This window comes from Puma concolor, chromosome E2 (assembly GCF_028749965.1).
Source record: "Puma concolor isolate L17-30 chromosome E2, mPumCon1.1.hap2, whole genome shotgun sequence".
Classification (NCBI taxonomy): Eukaryota; Metazoa; Chordata; class Mammalia; order Carnivora; family Felidae; genus Puma; species Puma concolor.
Window position 1 is genome coordinate 4,808,383 of NC_141681.1, and position 21,134 is coordinate 4,829,516.

Genomic DNA, 21,134 nt, shown 5'->3' on the forward strand with positions numbered 1-21,134 from the left:
GTCTTAAGTGTAGGATGAGGAGGAACTTCCATCTGTTATGTTTTTTCTGGCTTTTTGAAATTTTCTACAATAAATACACGTTACCCTTAGAACAAAACACTTATTGAAAAGTTGCTCTTCTGTGGACACGAAAGGGACGAAAAAGCACCAGACACGAGGGCCCCCTCGTCTCACAGCCCCAGGGGCCAAAGGTCACACTGTGGCTGTGAAGGGGAGCCCGGGTGGTCCTCCCGTTCGCAACGATGGGCAACTACAGGGGAAAGGACCCAAATCACACGTGAAAATCTCTCCTGATTCAAAGGCTCCGCTGACGGGTTTTTTTTACACACACACATCAGCAAATTCATCTCCAGACGAGTCACGCGACAGCCAGATATCTGTTTTATGATCTCAGGATGAGTTCGTATTTCCTTCTTTGGAGAAGGACCGCAGGGACCGAGGATTTCCGAACCCTTCTTTCAGCCTCTGGCGTACCCGCTCCAAACAGGACTCCAAACGGACGGCAGCCGTTGGGCGTGGAGCACGCTCTGTGTGTGCGGCAAAGGGCGGAAACCGGCACGGCTCAGAGGCACAAGGGTCAACGCGGCAGGCCTGACGTTCTCGGGAAGGGCCGCTTGCCGGGTCGGGTCGCTCCCTGGTTGGCATCTGGGAAGTGGGATTTGGGGAGGGTCCCCCCCGCTCCAAGAACTGACAAGGGAATGTGCCTGAATCGTACAACATGGTTTACGCTGAACACCCGCTTTCCTTGTGCAGGTGTGGAATTCTGGTCTGCGCCGGGCAGAGGACGCCTGGGGACCCCGGGCACGGAGTCTCCAATGTGCTTCCCTAGCAGACGGCATCTTTCCACGCGTTGTCGCACTCTGACGCCGAGGAACGAAGCGCGTTCTCTGTGACGCACCAGGACGCGAGTCTCCAGGTTTCCCGCACACCGGACGTCTCGTCTTGCCTTGTGTCCTCGTGCTGTCCTAACCCGATTGTGAGGATAACGGCTTCTGAGTCCTTCCGATAACGGCTGTGACTCACAGCCCTTCCGTCGGACCACCAAGCCTGAGGGTGGCATGGGGGACCCAACACAGCCAGGATGCACCTAACTTCAAAAGACACTTCCGTCCACGAACATGACCTCGGAGCCGGATGTCAGTGGGGCTTGGCCACGGGACGCCCCCTGAACTTCACTGCTTTTCCTGGGCCGCCACCTGAACCGGGTGGCCCGCCTGGGCTTCTCAAGCATCTGCATTTGCATCTATCTTAGGACTTCTTTGCTGTTTCCTTAGATTAAATATCTAATTCCCCTACCGGACGGTGAGCTGTCTGCGGGCAGAGGGTGCAGTGTAATCTGCTTCTGCATTCCCAACATTCCGTACATTCCCGCCACCCCGGAAACGTCAATCTCCAACTGAACGTGGAGAGGCACAGTTCGCACCTACGCCACCCCGGCCACTCACCCTCCGCAAAACAATGGCGCTTCAACACACTTTACTTAGCTTTAATGGAATTTTGGGGGGGATGGTTTTTCTCTCTAAATAATTCCCATAAGTATCATTTCAATTGCTCGTATGGACTCATGACAGACTGTCAGGGAGGAAAGAAAGGCTCCAGTTAACTTTGCAGAAAGGGTATGTAATTCACTCTCGACAGCTGTCGGCGCCCTACGCGAGACCCCCTTGGCCCCTGGTCCCACGCCTTTAGTAGCAAAGTGTGTGACAAAAGATGCAGCTAAGAGAGTCAAGGAGCCGTGTGAGTGTGACGGAGACGCAGCTCTCCCGAATGCCGCCACGGTTCCGGGCCCAAGGACCACGCTCCATGTGAAAGGCCGTGCGGCGGTCAAGGAGCTGGCTGTGATGCCAGGCGCTGCATTTACGAGCTATGTGGCCTTGGAAAAGGATCGCCCTTTTCTCAAATGTAACAACGAGAGGACCACAGGGGGCGAGGTCGGCTAAGGTACGGAAAAAACTTACAAGGGTGCTCAGTGCCCAGTAAGTGATGCACGCCCTGCCTCTGGTTACCAGGACGATCGTCGTATTTTTAAATTTCATTCAAGCAACTGACTCCACAACAAGCCTAAATCTACCGAACACCCACCAAATGGCAGCAATGCAAGTGCAGGGCGAGCACTGAACAAGCAGGGACCGGAGCTACGCGCGAGCAGGGCCAAACCTTTTCAGACAGGCTCGACTTGATCACCGTCAGGAGTCTGTAAATGTACGTAGGTTCAAAAGCAGCTCCAGGGCGGATATCCCTCACGATTTTATCCCCAAGAGCTGCAACGGAACAGGACACAGATTCTCGTCACTGAAACAGAGTCTTAACACGATGAAAGGCAACATCACCAGGGCGCCCCGCCCCCCGCACAGCCCCGCCCCCGCCCCGCCCCCCGCGACGCTGAGAACAGCACAGGTGTAGCGCCGGTTATTTTAAAAACCTTTTCTTTGCGACAAGACCGAACATATGAAATTTAGCCACCTGCCTCCCCAGCCGTCCGTACACAATGGCATCAGGAGGCCTCACCGCTACTCACCTTGTCTGGGTTTTGGAGGTACTGGCATATTAGTAAACTCATTCATTAGCCGAACACTAAACACGGGGGAGAAAAAGTTTAGTACATTTTTGTAAAAGACATCCTTTCACTAGAGACTCTCGATGGCTACTCAGAATATCAGTCAGTATGAAGGTGGCAAGTTTTTGGCAACCGATGCCAGAGTGGTGAGTGGTTCTTCCACCTTTTCTATGTAACTTCCGGAAGATCTTCAGGGACACACACTGGCAAGCACTAAACTGACATGAACAAATCTGAGGAACACAGGCAGTGCTCCAATTCCATTTCTGGTTAGCTTCCACATAAAAACACAAACAGTGAATTTTAAAAAATTAAAAAATTAAAGGACTCATCTGCAAGAAAGTAAGAACGTTGCTAAACTATTTGAATTTGAATTATCAGAGGCGAAACGACCCAGCCCCTGGACACGTCTGGAGGCACCTTACTTACAAGCTATCTATCATGGGTGTCGACGTACAAGGCCTTTGCACTTTCGAATACAGAGGGATGAACTTCATCAGGTGATACATTGGAGGGCAGGCGACCAGTGCCTGCAGCGTCTAAGGAGTGGCAGTAAGGAAGCGTAAAGGAAATGAAACAGACACTCCAAACTTCTGAAAGGCACATTAAACGCAAAGCATGTAAAACTAAGCCAAGGACACTGAAAGACTTACGTATGTAAACTTTCAAGGAATCAACCAAATAACCGTAAGGACAACTGCCTTGCGATTTCCATGTAAGGCCTTACTCGGCAGTCAGCAGTTTACATACAAAAACTTGATTCGACCAAGATGTAGCAATTACAACAATGTCTCCAGCTGTCAGTGGACACGCTACCCTATTACTCGAGGCCATGCTAATGAAAATAAAATTGGCCTCATTCTGTCACTCACCGGTCAACAAATCACCTTTTTGGGGGGCAGGAAGAACTCTATCTTTTAAGCAAGGTAGGCACACTAAGTAAGGAACCAAGTTTTCGGACTCAAAGTTTAAGGCAGAAGCCCCATGGCAGCTGAACTAAGTCAAATGCACCGGAGGAAGAGAACGCCGTGGTCCGCTGGCCTTGGAGACAGCATGTGAGAAGGATACAGCATTAATGTAGCACCAGTTTCCTTTATTGATCAGCCCCCGGGGTTGCAATGACACTGGTTTATGTATTAGGGTCACATTCTCCAGTAACTCTGAAAGAGTGAAGAAGCATATTTAAGAAGTTAACGACATCCAGTAAATAACAGTGAGCGAAATTCCTACACTCTGGAGGAGCGTTAAAATCCCCCTCGAGAAAGCACATATCCAAGGAAAAGGCACACTGTGTTGAAGCTTCACGGGGCCCAATATCGTGTGCAGTAACCAACGATTTAAAATTTTTAAAAATACTCTCCCCCCAAACACTAGGTTTGTTTATCTTTCCATGGGGATCCAACCAGGGAGCAGAGAACTATTTTAACAAGAAACAGAAACGGCTGAACTACATGGGTTAGAGCGAACAGACCTGAGACACACAGGCTCCTCCCCGCACGCTGACAGCGAGGCAGGCCCCGCCAACGGCACAGTCCCTCAAACGCCAGCTACGGAGGAGTTCGAGCGCAGACGGGAGCCTCGTCCGGGGGAAGCCCCCAGCAACTGCCACGGCACCCCACGCACCCCAACGGTGGGCGACCCATCACCGTCCAGGGAGGGGCGACACTCCTTTCTGAGACAGCGGTCTCACGTGGCGCACTCCTCACACAAGGCGTGTGCTCAAACGCCCTCGCTCCAGGCAGAAACACACCTCTCGGCAGATTCGCCCTGACGTCACTCTTCTCTACAGTCGGCAGACAGACGGGACTGCCATCTTCACAGAACGCTCGAGTGGTGCAATTAAACGCCTTAAGTAATTTTTTTCAGTAAAGTGTTAAAACAAGACAAAGCCCCCCCATGTCCCGTTACGAATCTTGTAGTGAAGCCACACAAGTCAAGGACACCTTTTACCCGGGCAAGCGCTCGATGACGTACAAGCGCTAAGGGGCTGCACTGAATCCTCAGCAATCCAGAGGAGCAGCACCATCCCCCTTTCACCAGAAGGAGACGGAGTCTCTAAACCCCCGCCGGCCGGCCTGTGTCACTCGGGAGCTACGGGGCACAGCCGGTGCCTAAAAGCCACGATCTGCAGCCACACCGCTTCCTTTTAAATCGTGTCCCAGAAAAGACAAAGGGAGTGAGCGTACGTGTGATGTCAGCACCCGTCCAAGGCATCCAACAAAAGCAAGCTTCTTAATCCTACACCGCAGCTGGACTGGCAGGTCTCAGACTTGAGCTTTAAATGAGGAAATTAATTTGCACACACACCTATCCCCTCCCTCCTGGGACAGTAAATGTCCTCTTGCCTCTAACTGACGAAGCACAGTGAATGATTTTCCCATTTACAAAAAGTAAAGCATCACAGGCTCCAGAAGACCCGCTGGGACCTGTTCAACTAGTCTGGGCTGGCACAGCTCTCCGCTCCCTCCCCTACTGCGGGCGCAGCGCTGGGCGTCCGTGAGGACCGCGCCAGGTACAGAGCTGGGCCTCGCGCGACATGTGACGCCTCCCGGCAGAGACGGGACAGGGCGTGTGACAAGACAGTGTGCCGCGGGGCTCAGCTGTACCGTTCGTTACTGTGCTCACACCCCTGTCAGGGGGCCACCGCTATCCTGCTCACGTCACAGGCGAGAGAACAGAGGCCCAGAGGGTTAGGGAGCCGGCACGGCTGTGGCCTGAGCTGACGCGTCACCCGCGTCCGCACTGCCCCTCAGCAAGTACCGGGCTCCACGCCACGACCCTTTCTCACAAAGGTTTCAGGGCTCACTTTCCCCACAGGCTTAAGATCTCCTCCTTAAAACAGAGCTGTGTGTTGTGTTTGTGGCGTATTATCATGACGGTCCATACTTGTCAACGTGTGCCCCAGAACGGCAATTATTTAACATAATTATTCCATTAAAAAATCTGTGCACTTCCAAGTGGGCATCCGTCCCAGATGAAGACTCCAGCAGAGGCACGACCCCTGTGAATCTCTGCCACAGCAGCTTTACATCTACGAACAATAATGCTGTTTCTGCCAAACCAGAAGACTCGGAATCAACCGCCTTCTCACCACCAGGACCTCTGCTAACTGACACGCTGCCGCTCGCTGAGCCCCGCCCGGGCACCAGGTCCTGGAAGCACAGAGGTGGCTGAGAGGTGGCCCTGCTGCAGGAGAGCTTGTGGACCAGCGAAAAGGGGACAACGGGGCAGGCTGAACCGAAGGCGGGTCGGCGGACGGGATGCTCGGCCAGATCCACAGACTGGACAACCCGTCAGGCGGCAGGGGGCCGAGGACGGCAAATGGCAGCTGGCACGGCAAGGTCTCCGGCCGGGGCGATGGGGCCTCCCACCCAGAGCAGGCTTCTTGTTGTTGCATACAGTGATGAGGTCACAAGCTCAGTTTCAGAGGTGTGGAAACGAGGTACCCAGATTACACCAGTCGGCAGTGCACGCACACCCACAGAGCGGCAAGTACCACATCTACACACACACACACACACACACACACACACACACACACACACAGGCCCACAGCTTGCAGCTGGCACCAGACATCCTCAGCAGCAGTGATGTGTCAGGAGCGGAGCCCTAAGCACCACCCACATGTAAGAGGCAGCCCAAGAAGAACCTAGAAGGACGCGGGGGATTGAATTAACAGTGGAGGCGGAAGCAGGCTCTAGGCCCCCAGGAAGGAGAGCCAGAGCGGAGCGGCCTGAAGCCTGCCTGAGGAGTGAGACAGGACTGGGGTGCCGAGGGGCTCACAGGACTGTGGAGGGAGGGAGCCAGGGAAGGACCGACTCACCGCTGGGGAAAGAAAGGAAACAGCAGCCTCCATTTCTTTTGAGGACTGCAAGGAAGGAGCGGCTTCTAGGGTGGGGGAGGGGCAAAGACAGAAGAGGGAGGTGGCTTGGTGACAGGAATTCTTGTTCAGCAAGACACGGAAGGAAAATGCAAAGAAAAGGACCAGAAGATCTGAAATCTCCCTCCCGCGTTAACTGCCTTAACAGACTCAAAAACATGTTTGCAGACGGTCAAAAGTACTTTGAATTAATATCTTCTTAAATACAAAAAAAAAAAAAAAAAAATCAACTCCACGCTCAAAAGGAAACAGGTGTGGGGCGCCTGGGTGGCTCAGTCAGTGAAGCGTCGGGTCACTTCGGCTCAGGTCATGATCTCAAGGTTCATGAGTTCGAGCACCACGTCGGGCTCTGTGCTGACAGCTCGGATTCTGTGCCTCCCTCACTCTGTGCTCCTCCCCTGCTTATGTTTGCAACCGAGCCACGTGCCCAGAATAATCTGCATACCTGCAGGCTGAAACACTCCAGCCCGGTGCAGTCAGAGAATATACCCAATTTAAAGTTGACTATCAGCTGACTTCTTTCCAACACTGATCTGGGAAGCAGCAGGTACTGGCTGGACAGAAACCTTTAGTTTCTACATCGACCCTTCCCGTTGGAACCAACGCCAGCTTCGGGCCATTGCTCTCAGTTCACTTATTTTTTAAGGGAGGGAAAAAAAAAAAAAAAGCAGTTTCACTGTTCGGCATCTACAATCTCAAATTCAAGTCTCTCAGCATCACCTAGTGGTTTGCTCAATGACTGCAAGTAACAGAACATTCCAAACAGCCATGTAGCCACAAAATGAACAGGGCAAAAACTCAAAGCACATAATCTGGAACAAAAAGACACTCAGTACATTTACTAGAGGATGTACTGAACTAACTTCAAGTCTTCAACATTCTTTACAAGAGCCTCTGGTACAATATTCAAACATTTGTAGATTAAGGTCTTTATGGTAGAACATACAGAGAAGAAACCATTCCAAACATTCCAGATTTTCCTGAATCATGACACTGCTATTCTAGAACGTTCTCTACAGTGGCAAGTCTTACCCAAGCTAAAATAAAGTTACCATTCTGTCGTTAGCATCTTCCAGTGAGCCTAAACACCACTCTCGAAGGCGGGCTGACTGGAAGCAGTCTTCCCTGAAGGCACACTGCGTATCTCCATGGCAGGAGGCGCCATCACCCCCACCTAGTATCAGACAACCCCGTCACGCCACTAACTGCTCTGCTGAGTCCTTCCCGTGTGCGTACCAGAGCTTCCTGGCCTCCTCGGTCCCGGCCTGATCTTGCCATCCCCACTGATTCCAGCGCATCTCCTACTGGCCTCAGGCCCCACACCTCTCTGCAGATGATTGCTGTCTTTCTGCTAATAAGAGCGGACATCTGTTCCTTTCGTATCTTATTCTTCAGACAACGCTCAAGACGAGGCCAACCATCACTCACTGACCTACAGAGTAGGTGGCATACAGAAAGTAACTATTAAGGGTCATGTGGGGGTGAATTAAACATCTGGAGACTAAAGTTGTTGGTTCCACTCAAGTTTGTTAGAAACGACCTGGTGGAGTTTGAGGGTCATCCTATCACACTGTTCAGAAAGCCTCCAGGCGCCCCTGCAAAGGAGACTCAAGGCACGAGTCCAGGAAGACAACCAGCAGACAACCAGAGTTCAAACCCTGACTCTGCCGCTCCATTCACTTCGCAGCCTGGAACAGAAGACTCCAGCCTCCCTTGTGGCAGAGTCGACAAGCTGCACCGTGCAAGGCCATGAGGTGCGCAGACACGAGAGCACAACGGGTCTACAGAGACACCTAGCAGGATGGCAGGCGCTGATAATCCTTATTATAATAGAAAGAACGGTGGGGCTCCTGGGTGGCTAGTGGGTTAAGCGTCCGACTTCGGCTCGGGTCATGTTCTCACTGTTCGTGGGTTCGAGCCCCACGTCGGGCTCTGTGCTGACAGCTTGGAGCTTGGAGCCTGGAGCCTGCTCCTGATTCTGGGTCTCCCTCTCTCTCTGCCCCTCCCCTGCTCGTGCTCGGTCTCTCTCTCTCAAAAATTAACAAACATTAAAAAACATATGTTTTTTTAAAAAAGAAAAGAAACAACTGATGTAGGCAGGAAGACACGGAAAAAGGAAATTAATTTATGGAAAACTTTGAGCAAACCAACAAATTTCAGTACTGCAAGAAGTTAAATTACTTAAAATTAAGTTTTGGACATTTTGTGAATATACATCAAGTTCCATTTAAAAAGAAATGAAAGTTTGTAAAAAAAATTAAAATTAAATATCTCCTCGGGGCGCCTGGGCGGCTAGGTGGGCTAAATGTCCAACTCTTGGTCTCGGCTCAGGTTGTGGTTTCACGTTTTGTGGGTTCGAGCCCCGCATCAGGCTGTGAGCCGACAGCGCGGGGCCTGCTTGGGATTCTCTTTCTCTCCTCCTCTCTCTGCCCCTTCCCTACTCACTCTCTTTCTCTCTCAAAATGAATACACTTAAAAAAAAAAAAAGATGAAATTTCTTCTCATCTGGAACTTCTCTTAAGAAACACACATCCAAACGATGTAAAGGTTTGGTTCTGCAGCACCTGCCACTGGGCCCGCCCCCCTCAACAGCTGCAAAGACCACAACCGGGCGGAACACACACAGACACCTGTGATGCGCTCCTCCTCTCCCTCCCGGCGACACACACGTGCAAAGATCCTAATTCCTATCAAGGGTCACCTGTCACTATTGCTGAATCCTGCCACTTGTAACTCAAGTCAATTCTTCTTGACTTGCAGACAAGCCAGTAGGAATCTGGCTTTGGCCTAACTCTCGGCTACATTTAGTTCAGTTTCTTTTATAACATCACCAAGTGCATTCGCTATTGTATTCCTATCCTGAAGTCCAATAAGCACTCTAACAATTTCTGAGGTCAAAAGAATTAAAACCAGGAAGGGCGGAGCCAAAGGACAAAAGGCAGGGTACTTCCTGACGCTGAAACTTGAAGTGGGACCTGTGAACCCAAAGTCATCACTGTTGGTTCTCTATTTCACCTTTTAAGGCAAATAATCACAAGTTAACTGGAACAACAAACCTCCCCGGAGGCCTTCTTTCCAGTTCATTATTGTCAGTGTAATTTACTACTCAGATCCACCCAGACAGCGGCTGTAGGAAGCTGGCCTCCTCGATCCACCCTTCGCACCGGGCTGGGGGACTGCCCCACGGAACGCTGACTAGAATGGCACAGAATGCCAGAATGATCCATACCACATACAAGGTCCGAAGTGCCTTTGCTTCTGTACCAGCTTAAACATTAAATGGCTGAATTAAAATTAACTTTCTTATGAAATCTGCTGACACACGGAAAAACTGAGTGGTTAACAGCCTTTCTTGTATTTGAAGACATACACAGTGGCTCACGTAAACTGCCACAAGTCATTCCAATGAAATGATTTACAAACCCGGAGGCAACACTTGCACTGTAAACTTTTAAGTCAGTATAAAGCAGGATTATTTTTGTATGTATTTTAGGCATCAAATTTTGTTTTCCTAAAATTAGGATTTAGAGGTCACGGTACCTTTTAAAATCTGTGAAAATGCAGGGCAGAGAACTTTCCTGGATTCTTAAGGCCCAGTAACCGGCCTGTAATCAACATTCTGATGCTGACCTGCTTTTTCTGTCACCTTCCTAAACTGTCCAGAGCATCCTATAAGTGTTTCCCTTTCCCTCATCGCATCACTTTGGAAGGACACAAGCTCTCTTGGGTTACCAAATCAGGAGCAGGACAGCAAAGTGACCAAAACGTACCACTATCTGTTGGCTGCACAGACCAACACACGCTCTGTAAGTAAGTGGAGGGGGGTCTCGATTTAGTTCTGTAAGAGAGAGACGCGGCCCAAATACCAGCAGGACCATAAACACAGTGAATCAGACAGGGACCGAACGCTCCATCCACAAGCATGACTCGTACAAACCGGTGCTGGTACCTTTTCAGCTACATTATGCTACATTATCACTACCTCCGTTGCTCTGGAAAAGCTGAAGAGGAAATACAAAATATTTAAGAAATCATTCCCCTAGGAAAAGGGAAGTATAAATAAATATGGCTTATAAGCCACCAAAATGATCGATCACAAGGTATGTACTTGTTTACATATTTGAAATAAATACGGACACAGGAATTCATTTTTCTGAGCAGATCCAACTTGTAATGATTCTGCTGCTGTCTCCAGGAACAAATTTTAGGTATAAAACCACTGTGCGATTCCATACATTAATAGGTTTTGACTAAAACTCATAATAAACGGTAGCATTAGGGACTTCAATTTCTTCACCAGACAGGTGTATTTTTAGAGCTGTCAAGGACCTCAGTTTACTTCGCTCTTTCCCCCTGGAATTTTAATTCATTTTATTTGGGTTTCAGCCTAGTCCCTCTCCTTGCCCACCATTATTTATACTCCTTTGAGACAAGATACACCGATGCACGATTTTAAAAGCCGAACATAAAATACAAAACAGCTCTATTTGTGACTCGAAAGCATCGGATATAAATGTTTCTTAGCAAAAGCCCAGAAAAGTTAAACATTCGTCACAACACACGGGGAATCCCTGCACTACCTGTGTGTCCCCCACACTTACTCTTAAACGTGGACAGGTCTACGGCTTGGTAACCACTTTCAAGTACAAGCTAAGATTTTCAAGTTTCTTTTCTTCACCTCCTGGTTCAGCTGTTACTACTGAAAAGTGGCAAATATCCCCTCTCAGATTGCAACAAGCAGGCACTGCCACAGAACCCGCCCCCACCCCCAAGCCCATGCAGGCCCCTGCTCCCTGCAGGCTGGAGGAAAGCACTCTGGGGGTCAGCCCAATTGCTCTTCCCTTCCAACTCCTGGAGTAAGAGTTTCTACTTGAGTTCCCACCAATGCAACAAAACGTGGACAACCTACACCAAGAAGGTGAGAGCAGAACCCACTAACATAACGGATCAACACGTACAAGTAGTCGAGAGCTGGCTGTATTTCGGGTCAAAATGCCTTATGTGGTGTTCTTATTGTTTACAGTTGGTTTATCTTCCTAATTTGTATCTCATTGGTGGTTACACAAAAATTAGTTGGCATTTATTAACCACAGACTTAATGACAGGGCAGAGGATCCAGAAATGTGGACATCCAAACTAAATGAACTTGGGATTTAAAAAAAAAAAAAAAATCAAATGTGGATACTGATATTATTCTAAGAATTCAAAACAGAAAAAACTTCTTATCTGAACTATTTCCCTCTCCCTGTTGACCAAAAGTTAATAAATACAATAATCAACATAAAAATTACTCTCTTAGTAGAACCAGTTAGATGCTAATGCTAATTCTGGGATAACCATCAACAGATCTTTTAATGGAACTAGAGTCTCTCTCAGTTAAATGCTGCTTAAAATAAGTGGGCCTACGCTTAAAAACCTGCCCATTCGAGCGAAGTCTGTGGCAGTGATCTTACTCGTAACAAACTGAATTTATTTCACCGTCTTACAAAGTAAACGTCTACACAGGAGCCTATAACAAAGAGGAAGAAATTGCAAACAATAGCACTTTGCCTAAGCTGTGTGTGGTCCCAGGAGTTTAGTGTCGCTGCTACCGCTGCTCTGTTTTACAGGAAGCAATACTCAAAACTACTTTCTATATTTCTAAGCAGCAATTTCTAAGTCTCTATTTCTAAGACTCAATAAAAAGTCTCAAAATAATAAAGTATCTTTTTTTTTTTAAGTTTATTCATTTTTGAGAGACAGAGAGAGACAGAGCGCAAGTGGGAGAGAAGCAGAGACAGACGGAGACACAGAATCCGAAGCAGGCTCCAGGCTCCAAGCTGTCACCAGAGCCTGTCGCGGGGCTCGAACTCACAAACCGCGAGATCATGACCTGAGCCGAAGTCCGATGCTCAACTGACTGAGCCACCCAGGCGCTCCGAGACAGCCTTTTTTAACTCCGCTAGCGGGACGAGAACCTGAAGAGCTGGCGACTGAACTTCTCAGGACAGAGAAACCTGAAGACATACGTTGGCTTCTTAGCTATGTATAAACATAGACAGCCCCTGCATTTCTGATTCTTAGTAAATTCGCCCTTTGAGCCTGAACCCTCAAAAAAAAAAAAAAATCATCAACTTTGTCCCAAATTACTGCAGTTTTTCTTTTCCTGTCAAGAGCTGACCCTCATGTGCTACAACGAACTAAAATCCATGTCCTCAATCCAAAACAGACGACAAAAGAAAACCACCCCCGCCAGGGTGCCTGGGCGGCTCAGGCAGTTGAGCAGCTGACTTTGGCTCAGGTCGTGATCTCACAGTTCGTTCGTGGGTTCAACCCCCATGTCAGGCTCTGTGCTGACAGCTCAGAGCCTGGAGCCTGCTTTGGATTCTATGTCTGTCTGTCTGTCTCTCTCTCTCTCTCTCTGCCCCCCACCCCCCTCGCGCTCTGTCTCTCTCCCTCTCTCAAGAATAATAAACATTAAAAAAAATTTAAAGAAAGAAAAAACCCCAAATGCTTTCTAATATCCTAAGAAAGAACGGAACAGAAACAGTGCAAAGTTCAGTCCACATCAAGGATTCCACCGCAAAGGTGTGCAAGAGCTGTGACACACGTACACGTCCATTCACTCACACGATGGAGAAGTACTGGATCAAAAGGCAAGAAAGTGGAAATGTAACCCCTCAGCAGAAAAGGACTGGTAACAGACACGGACTGTTCACTTAACACAAAGGTATGAGCACACCCCCGCCACCCCCCGCCCCCCCCCCGGCACTGTGCTTGGATATCCTTTTACATCTAGACAGGTAACAATTAAGGCATGGCCATTCTCGAGAAATTCCTAGTAACACACAGGTCAGGGCCTGCTGCCGCGGGTAACCGTCAGCCCAGACAGCCTCAAAGTTCCTCACCCGGAGCCAAGGAGCCCTGCTCCCATCTCCACTCTCCACCTGCGTCTTTTGAACTATACCTGCAATCTTTATGGCTACGGGATCCTCTGAAACCGGAACAAGCCCTTCTTTGACTTCGACCTGCTTTTCAGAGACCAGGGGGGACGTGGCGGGAGGGGAATACTTAGTTTCCACGGAAGCCACGGGCGAGGAGGAAGAGGGCTTAGAATCATGAAAAAGACTGGCCCACGACTTAGGCTGGCTGGCGGGAGCGGTGCCCGCCACAGAGGCCGGGGCATCGGCAGCAGGGGCAGCGCTCTCGGCTTTAGCAGCGTCCGAGTCCGGGCTTTCCACAGTGTGCAACTCGACCCCATTGGCAGCGGAGCCCTCGCCCGAGGATTCAAGTATCTGTCCATTAGCAACGGCAAGGTTTTCAGTAGTGTGAGTCCCCGTGTAAGGCTGAGCCACCGCTGTCCTCAACAGGCTGTCCCTGCCGGCCTCTGCGGGGAGGCAGGACTGTTCCAAGTCAGCCCCGTGGCAGCTCCCGGGCTGCCCTGCAGTCCTCGCATCGCCGTCGAGGGCTCCAGGGAAAGGCCCGCCGGACACAGCGTCGCTGACGAAGTCCGTGGAACCCTGAGGGCTGCCGCAAGTCCTGGGTGTCCCCGATGGGGGCGCCGCGCCCGCTAACTCCACATCCTCTGAGCCTACGCTGTTCGGGACCGCTGGGTTGGCGTGGCCATTGACCAGGGCGTCTGTGGGACTACTCCCCTCACCGCCATCTTTCAAGTAACTGTAATATCCTGGTGGACGTTTTTTCTTCTTTTTACGCTCCCTCTGTCCAAGACCACCCGCGACACCGTCGTTTTCTAGAACTTCCACCTCCACGCTAGAGCTGCCGTCCAGAGCAAGGGCAGAGCCTGGGTACTGGCAGTCCACGGAGCTGTAGGCCGCTTCTTTATCTACGTCATCAGGGATCTTTTTGGAAGTTGTGCAGCTGAGGATAAATTCAGGGGCCTGAGGATTCAATGTGCTTGAAATACTGTAGTTGGGAGTTCTCGGCAAAGTGTCGTTAGGTTCAATTACTTCATTAACACCAAACTCAATTCTCTGATATTCTTGTCCTGTTTAGAAAGACAAGGATCAGCGAATATCCCATTAGTTGAGAACATGGCTTATAGACGTCTCAAAAATTATTTTCTTTTTGAAACTGAACCCTTAAAGTCTTCTTCTAATTAACAAAGCTATGACATTTTATTTCTGTGCCAAAAAATCTGCTGAAAATAAATAACTATGAAATTTTATTTAATTTAGAGATATGAAAAACAGAAGCCTGTATTTATTTTCCACTTTCAGGGTGGCCATGGGAGACTTCCAGAAGGCAGAAATTTAAATGAGATTATAATAGAAAGCAAGTAATATTTTGCCTGTCTAAAAACACCCCTCAGTGAAATATGACTTCATTGGCTTGCTTTCTGGGGTATATGTATTTTGGACAACTTAATTAAAAAAAAAAAAAAAATCATGACAACTAACTTAGGGACTTGAAGTCATTGCTGTATTTATCACTTCTCTAACTGGTGTAATTTAATAATTCAGAAAATATAAACTACACCAGAATTAATCCTCTACATAAAAGCGCACTTCAGAGGTGCTCCTTACAATTACCCGTCTCCTCGGGGCGCCTGGGTGGCTCAGTCGGTTAAGCATGTGACTTCGGCTCAGGTCATGATCTCACAGTTTGTGAGTTCAAGCCCCACACTGGGCTCCGTGCTGACAGCTCAGAGCCTGGAGCCTGCTTCGGATTCTGTGTCTCCCTCTCTCTCTGCCCCTTCCCTGCTCATGCTCTGTCTCTCTCTCTCAAAAAATGAATAAACATTAAAAAAATAAAATAACAAAACAATCACCCATCTCCTGATCTCCTCCACTGACAACCTTAACTGAAGTCTGAAAATGGCTTTGCATGAATGCATGTAAATGTGCACTAAATGAATTCATAATGGATGAACTCCACGGGTGAAGAAGATACTTCCAAAAATACCCAAAGACAGTTAGGACTGCACACTTTTAGAAACCTCTTTGGGACCTTTCACTACTTCCTGCCAACGGACAACAATCTACACGTGCCACCATTCCGAAAGGTACATTTTCTTCATAGTTTACATTTCTGAAATTACGTTAAGTTTTAGAATCAACTGCAGCTTTCAACAGACATCAAGCATCAGTGTCATCTTCTACCTGACGCAACAGTTCTAAATTGTGAAGTTCAGGAAAGGCCACATGCCTTCTAACTCATCTTTAACGCCTAACTGAGGATTTCTCCGAGTCTAGCCTAAGAAGCCAACTTCTCAAAACATGTATTTCAAAAAAAACCCACCCTATAGGCCAGAAGAACTGGGCTCTATTAGAAATATCCTATGTTTCACCTCAGAAGTCTTTTAAAAAGCAGCCCCCAAGAGGCGGCAATTACGTGCAAGTTACTGGAGGGCAGGGGTGTCAACAGTCTAATTCTTCATCCGTTTAGTGATCACACCTGGGGGGCGGGAGGGGCGAACACCTGCCCAACACCAGAAAGTTCCTGAAAAAGGAATACTAGGGATGGTTACACCTAACAGCACATTTCCATATAAAGCCACCACCATGACCACTTGAATCCTTTGGTCCTTGAACACTGATTTTTTGTTTCCTTATTTTGAAAAGAATCACTAAAGACAAGTGAACTTCTCCACCATCATGCCTAGAAGTAGACCGTCCATTCTGCTTCCAGGCATCCCCTACTCCGCGGTGCTGCGAGGGTGCAATGCCGCTGCATGGACTGACACGGATGTATTTGAGGAAATGAAGAGCACGCCACACAGGGAGGCTACTCTGGGGACACTGGTGCGTATTGTGACATCTGATTATAAATTAGTATGCGCTGTGTCAGGCAGTCTGTGCAAGATTTTAACTCCAACAGACAGTGCCTTCCACATCTCAATCCTTGATCTCATCGTGTCCCAGAACATTCTAGAACACGATATGATATTTCCTTAATCTTATCATATCACAGAATATTCTAGAACATGATATGACATTTCCTTAATCTTATCGTATCACAGAACATTCTAGAACATGATATGACATTAATGGAATCATTTCACTACGCTACGGCCATTGTGAAAACATGATCCTGTCTAGGGTCTGACTGCATCACTGGAAGGCAGAGTCCTACCCGGAACAGCTCCTCCTCTTCGCCAGAACACACACCACGGACACGCGTGCGCACTGCCCCACACGGCAGAGGAGTCAGGAGAAGCCAGTCGGTGCGGGCTGACGGACCGGTGGAAGCCCGCGAAGCCAGGCTTTACACAACACAGTCGAAGCAGTGGGTGACTGGGGACCGCTCAGCGCGCTCAGGCTATACAGGCAGTGGGTGGTTGGGGGAGGGAAGCAGCTCAAGTAAAACGATGACATCCTAGCAGCGTTTTGCCGAGCGTGCTCCCTGCAGCTCCCTGGGTTCCTGAACGTGCCCCGCGGTCTGCCATGCTCAGGGGCCCCTACGGGTTGTCGTGCCCGCCACTGTCTAAGAACTGCTGCTTAAGTGGCTTGCTCAGCTCATCTGTCCAATTAATAGAGCAGCCAGCCACGTGCAAAGTGCTTACTCTTATCACAGAGGGTTGAGTGATGAGTAAGGCAGAGTCCCTGCCCCAGGGAGTCACATTTACCTGCAGACAAACACCTTGGACTGAAGCTGACAGTACGGAGGGAGGGCAAGACAAGGCCTCAACGGTTTACAGAGAGAATGCTTCCAGACACAGGGAAGAGCGCCAATTTCCACGAGAAGCTACAGAGGCGTCCGCGGAAGAGGCAGGACAGCTGGCTGGGAGCGGGGGGAGAGGGGGGCGCACACTATTTCCAGCTGTGGGAAGTGACTGAAGGAAAGGAGAGGCAGGAAAGGCACGCCGTGATGAGCCCCCGCAAAGAGCCCGCTGCAGCTGCCTACGGTGGGAGGCAGAGGACGTCCTCCTAAATCATTCATCCGAAACCATACTGGGGGTTGACAACATTCCAGATACGACACCGTGCGGCTGCTGAGCACACAGACGTGGACGACTACGATCCCTGCCGCCACGGCTGCACTCAGCCCGGAAAGGGGGGCGGACTCATCACTGGACAGTGGGACAAGCACTGTAAGAAAACAGACGTCACGGAAACGCGAGAGAACAGAAAAGGCCTCAGAGAAAAAGGGGCCTTTAAGCTGGCCGGTCTCTACCAGCACGAGCAGGTGGCAAGGTCCCAGCTGTGTTTTCAGCAGATTAAAAGGTGGACTTGAGACAATGGAGAACGGGGGACAAGCAGCAGTAACTGAACAGAGAACAGCCTGGAAGGCGGGTACGGCGCGAGAAAGGGAAGGAGAGAGCTGGACGCCGGGAAGAGCTGGCAGGGCCTCCCGTCTCCAGCCTGCGCCCCCTGAGCGGGTGGTGAGGCCGTTAACTGGACGAGAATAAAAGGAGTAACGTGAAAGGGAAAAGAACGAGACATTTTAAAGCGCTGAGGAGACACCCGCAGCGTGCTCACGACGCGCAGAATGCACGGAGACAGACTGCAATCCAGCGGACTCGGGCAACAGCCGCCCTGGAGGCTGGGCGGCAGGCAGGGGGGCCGGCTCCCTCCGGCTCACTTCACTCCGTCCCGTCCTGGGCCGCCACCGGAACCGCCCTTCCCCTCGCCATCTCCGAGACGCCGGCTTCTCAGCTGCCAACGTGAGACGCGGGCTCTCTCCGATTTTACTGTGCACAAAGTCCAGACAGTCTCTTCAAAGCGCACGTCTAGACTATAATTAAGAGCCCATGCTAACGAAGCACGGGACCGGATCCCTGGCTCTCCAAGGAAAGGGTCAGCGTTCGCTTCTCCGAGGCCAGCGAGGGACCTTAATGATCCAGACTGAACACGGTCCACACGGACCCGACCCGCGCGGTAACCGAACCACCCGCCACTCCTTAAACCCCGCGGCCTTCGACAACACAAGATCACTGCATCTCGGCGGGCACCGTCTCCGGGAATCGGCTCTGCGCCCGCTCTCGGGGAGGCGGCAGCTGCGGCCCGGCAGCCTCCCCAACCAGGAGGAAGCCCGCGGACAAGTTTCTCAGAAAGCTCTGGCCATGAAAAACCTACCTGTGCAGCTGAGAACGGTGAAGAGAAAAACAGACTCGAACAAGCAACTCCTTCGCTAACCTGGAACATCTGATACCCTGAAGCCCAGGAGACACTTAACTCCTCAGTCAAAACGGTGCAGTGATCAAATATGCTATAGCTTACAGCGAAAACACTGAGCGGTAAGGCAATGTTTACTGGAAAAGTAGGAACGAGCAGGAAACGTGGCTTCCAGGCCTCCTGCCCGTCCCCCCCCCACCCCCACCCCCAGCACACAGGGCCAGCACGCATGTCCGGGGGGTAGAGGAGAGACCAGCTTACCATCGGGTAGTTCATCGGGAGCTTGTGTGCCACACAGAACCGTTCCATTGTAGGGAGGAAGCTGCACAGGGAAGTGGAAAACAAATTTTAATTCAGCAACATGTTAACACCCAACACATGCTTCTTCGTTAAGGCAACACTTCGTTAAAACTCTTTATCCGTTCAACTTCTCGTGACATTTGTTTACCACAATAACATACACTGATGGTAAAATTAAATCACCTTCATTTAAGAAAAAAATACCACAGGAATGCTTTTAAATATTGCCATTAAGATCCAAAAATGAGGCAAAATAATAAAAACGGACTCCAACGGACACGTGAATCAACTACGATACAATGCTACGACAAACACCCCCGTCTCACAGGACGTCAGGCGGCCCACAGGTACCGCGGCCACTTGTCCCGGGCCCCCGACAAAGATGACCCGTACTGCCCGTCGGCGTTTCAGGTTCACCTCACACGCGTCAGCACGGCCAGTGGAGGCCAGGACCAGGCCCACGGGCAGAGTGCCGAGAGCCCACAGAGAAGTCTGAGAATCACGGCTCCTTTTTGACACAGTGCCTTAAATAGCTGAATTAAAGGCTGGAAAAAACATTCCTTGTTTAGGAGAGAGAAAGCAAAACAGCAAGTATCTGACCTCTTTGTAAAAAGCAGGAAGGTAGTGTTATGAATATCCCAAATTTTTCTTCTTCCTAGCTACTCCACAGCATTTAAGACTTGGAAATGTTTCAAACGGACACATTCGGGGTAAGAATGCTTAGGACGGAAGGGCTAAGGCAAGTGGACCTGAAGAAAAAACAGAAGAGCAAAGCAACGACACCCTAACACAGCCCTTCTCCAAGCGTGTCCCCCCGCAGCGCCCGGGCTTCCTGGACGGGCCCCGGGGACTGTCACGCCCGCCACTGTCCGAGAACTGCTGCGTGAGTGGCTTCCTCGGCTGATTTCTCCAATTAACTCTCAGCAAGTCGACTCAATAATCACGGAGACAAACTCTTATCACTCCAAGTAACCAAGTTCTCTCCCCCAAGAGAACCTAAGGAAACAAAGAGCAGTTCAAAAGGAACTGAACAGGGGCGCCTGGGTGGCTCCGTCGGTGGAGCGTCTGACTTCGGCTCAGGTCATGATCTCACGGTTGTGAGTTCGAGCCCCGCGTCAGGCTCTGTGCTGACAGCTCAGAGCCTGGAGCCTGTTTTGGATTCTGTGTCTCCCTCTCTCTCTGAACCTCCCCCGTTCATGCTCTCTCTCTCTCTCTCTCTCTCTCTCAAAAATCAATAAAGGTTAAAAACATTTTTAAAAAACAAAGCAAAAAAAACAAAAGGAAGTGAACACTTTCAGGACCGGAGAGCTATGCATGTTTCCACCACGTATTCCCACTAGGGGGCGCACGGTTCCCATCCGCTGACACACCAGGAGAACCCATTCCGGGTGCGGCCAGGGGCTACCCTGGGACTCGCACCTCGCACGGGGTGCTGCAGCGTTGACCTCTGGCACAGACACACGGAACAAAAAGGGCGCACGTGAGGACCAGTCGCTTCCCGTTCCTCTGCAGCCACAAGGGAAGTTTATCAAGCTCCCGGATGCAGAGGGCCTTCTCTTTCTCTATCAGTGACAGCAGGGTGCCCCCTGGTGACAGAAATCTATACAACCGTAAGGCACCGAAAGTGCTTAGTTTTTTAATCACGCTGTATTTACACACACTGTGGTAAGGGGTAGAGGCAGGTCCCGAAAACAGACCTCCCACCCCACCAGACTCCAGGGCAACACTGACAACCTGTTGGTGTTTAAAACACTCTGAGTTACTAATCTGGTAAGAGTGCAAATGTGGGAATTAGTGATGCTGGAATGAGTTCTGGCACAGAAGTGTGTGTGTGTGTGTGTGTGTGTGTGTGTGTGTATTTTTTTCCTCTGTAAGCACGTGGCACCTTTAATTCAACAAACCTCCACCATTCATAAGATGCCCCTTAGTCTGTGGTAAATGTGGATTTATTATAGACAGCGGAATGAAATTATAAGAGTTGTTCAAAGTTCCCTCTTTAACCGTGCAGCTATTTACGAGCATACAGACTTTCAAACTGAAGCAAAACCATAAAGCTCTCACACACGAATGCACGGTGAGCAACGCAAGATGCTGACATCTCGTGACATCAGGTACAAAGTGAGATCAACTTAGGCTGAGAATAGCGCCACCGTCTGGAGAAGTCACTGCTTGGGCCCTTTGATGAAGAAGGTCGTGTTTTCAACAAATACTGTATGACATCCCTTACCTCTGGAATCTCAAAAACGAAAACACCTCAAATCCAAAACCCAAAGAGTGGAATGGTGGGTAGTTCCCAAGGCTGTGGACTGGGGGAACGGGAGAGACGCTGCTGAGGGGTAAG

At 49.9% G+C, this 21,134-nt stretch overlaps 1 protein-coding gene across 2 annotated transcripts in view; it reads right to left on the reverse strand.

Annotated features, from left to right (window-relative positions):
• Positions 1 to 21,134, reverse strand: part of USP10 (ubiquitin specific peptidase 10) — a 68,453-nt gene that overhangs the window by 12,799 nt on the left and 34,520 nt on the right. For both annotated transcript variants that reach the window (XM_086688785.1, XM_086688784.1), the window contains 6 exons: positions 18,755 to 18,815; positions 13,384 to 14,424; positions 3,626 to 3,717; positions 2,987 to 3,096; positions 2,519 to 2,574; positions 2,158 to 2,261 (listed from right to left, as the gene is read on the reverse strand). In XM_086688785.1, the coding sequence (XP_086544911.1) occupies positions 2,158 to 2,261; positions 2,519 to 2,574; positions 2,987 to 3,096; positions 3,626 to 3,717; positions 13,384 to 14,424; positions 18,755 to 18,815 (1,464 nt within the window). The remainder of the gene's footprint in view (positions 1 to 2,157; positions 2,262 to 2,518; positions 2,575 to 2,986; positions 3,097 to 3,625; positions 3,718 to 13,383; positions 14,425 to 18,754; positions 18,816 to 21,134) is intronic.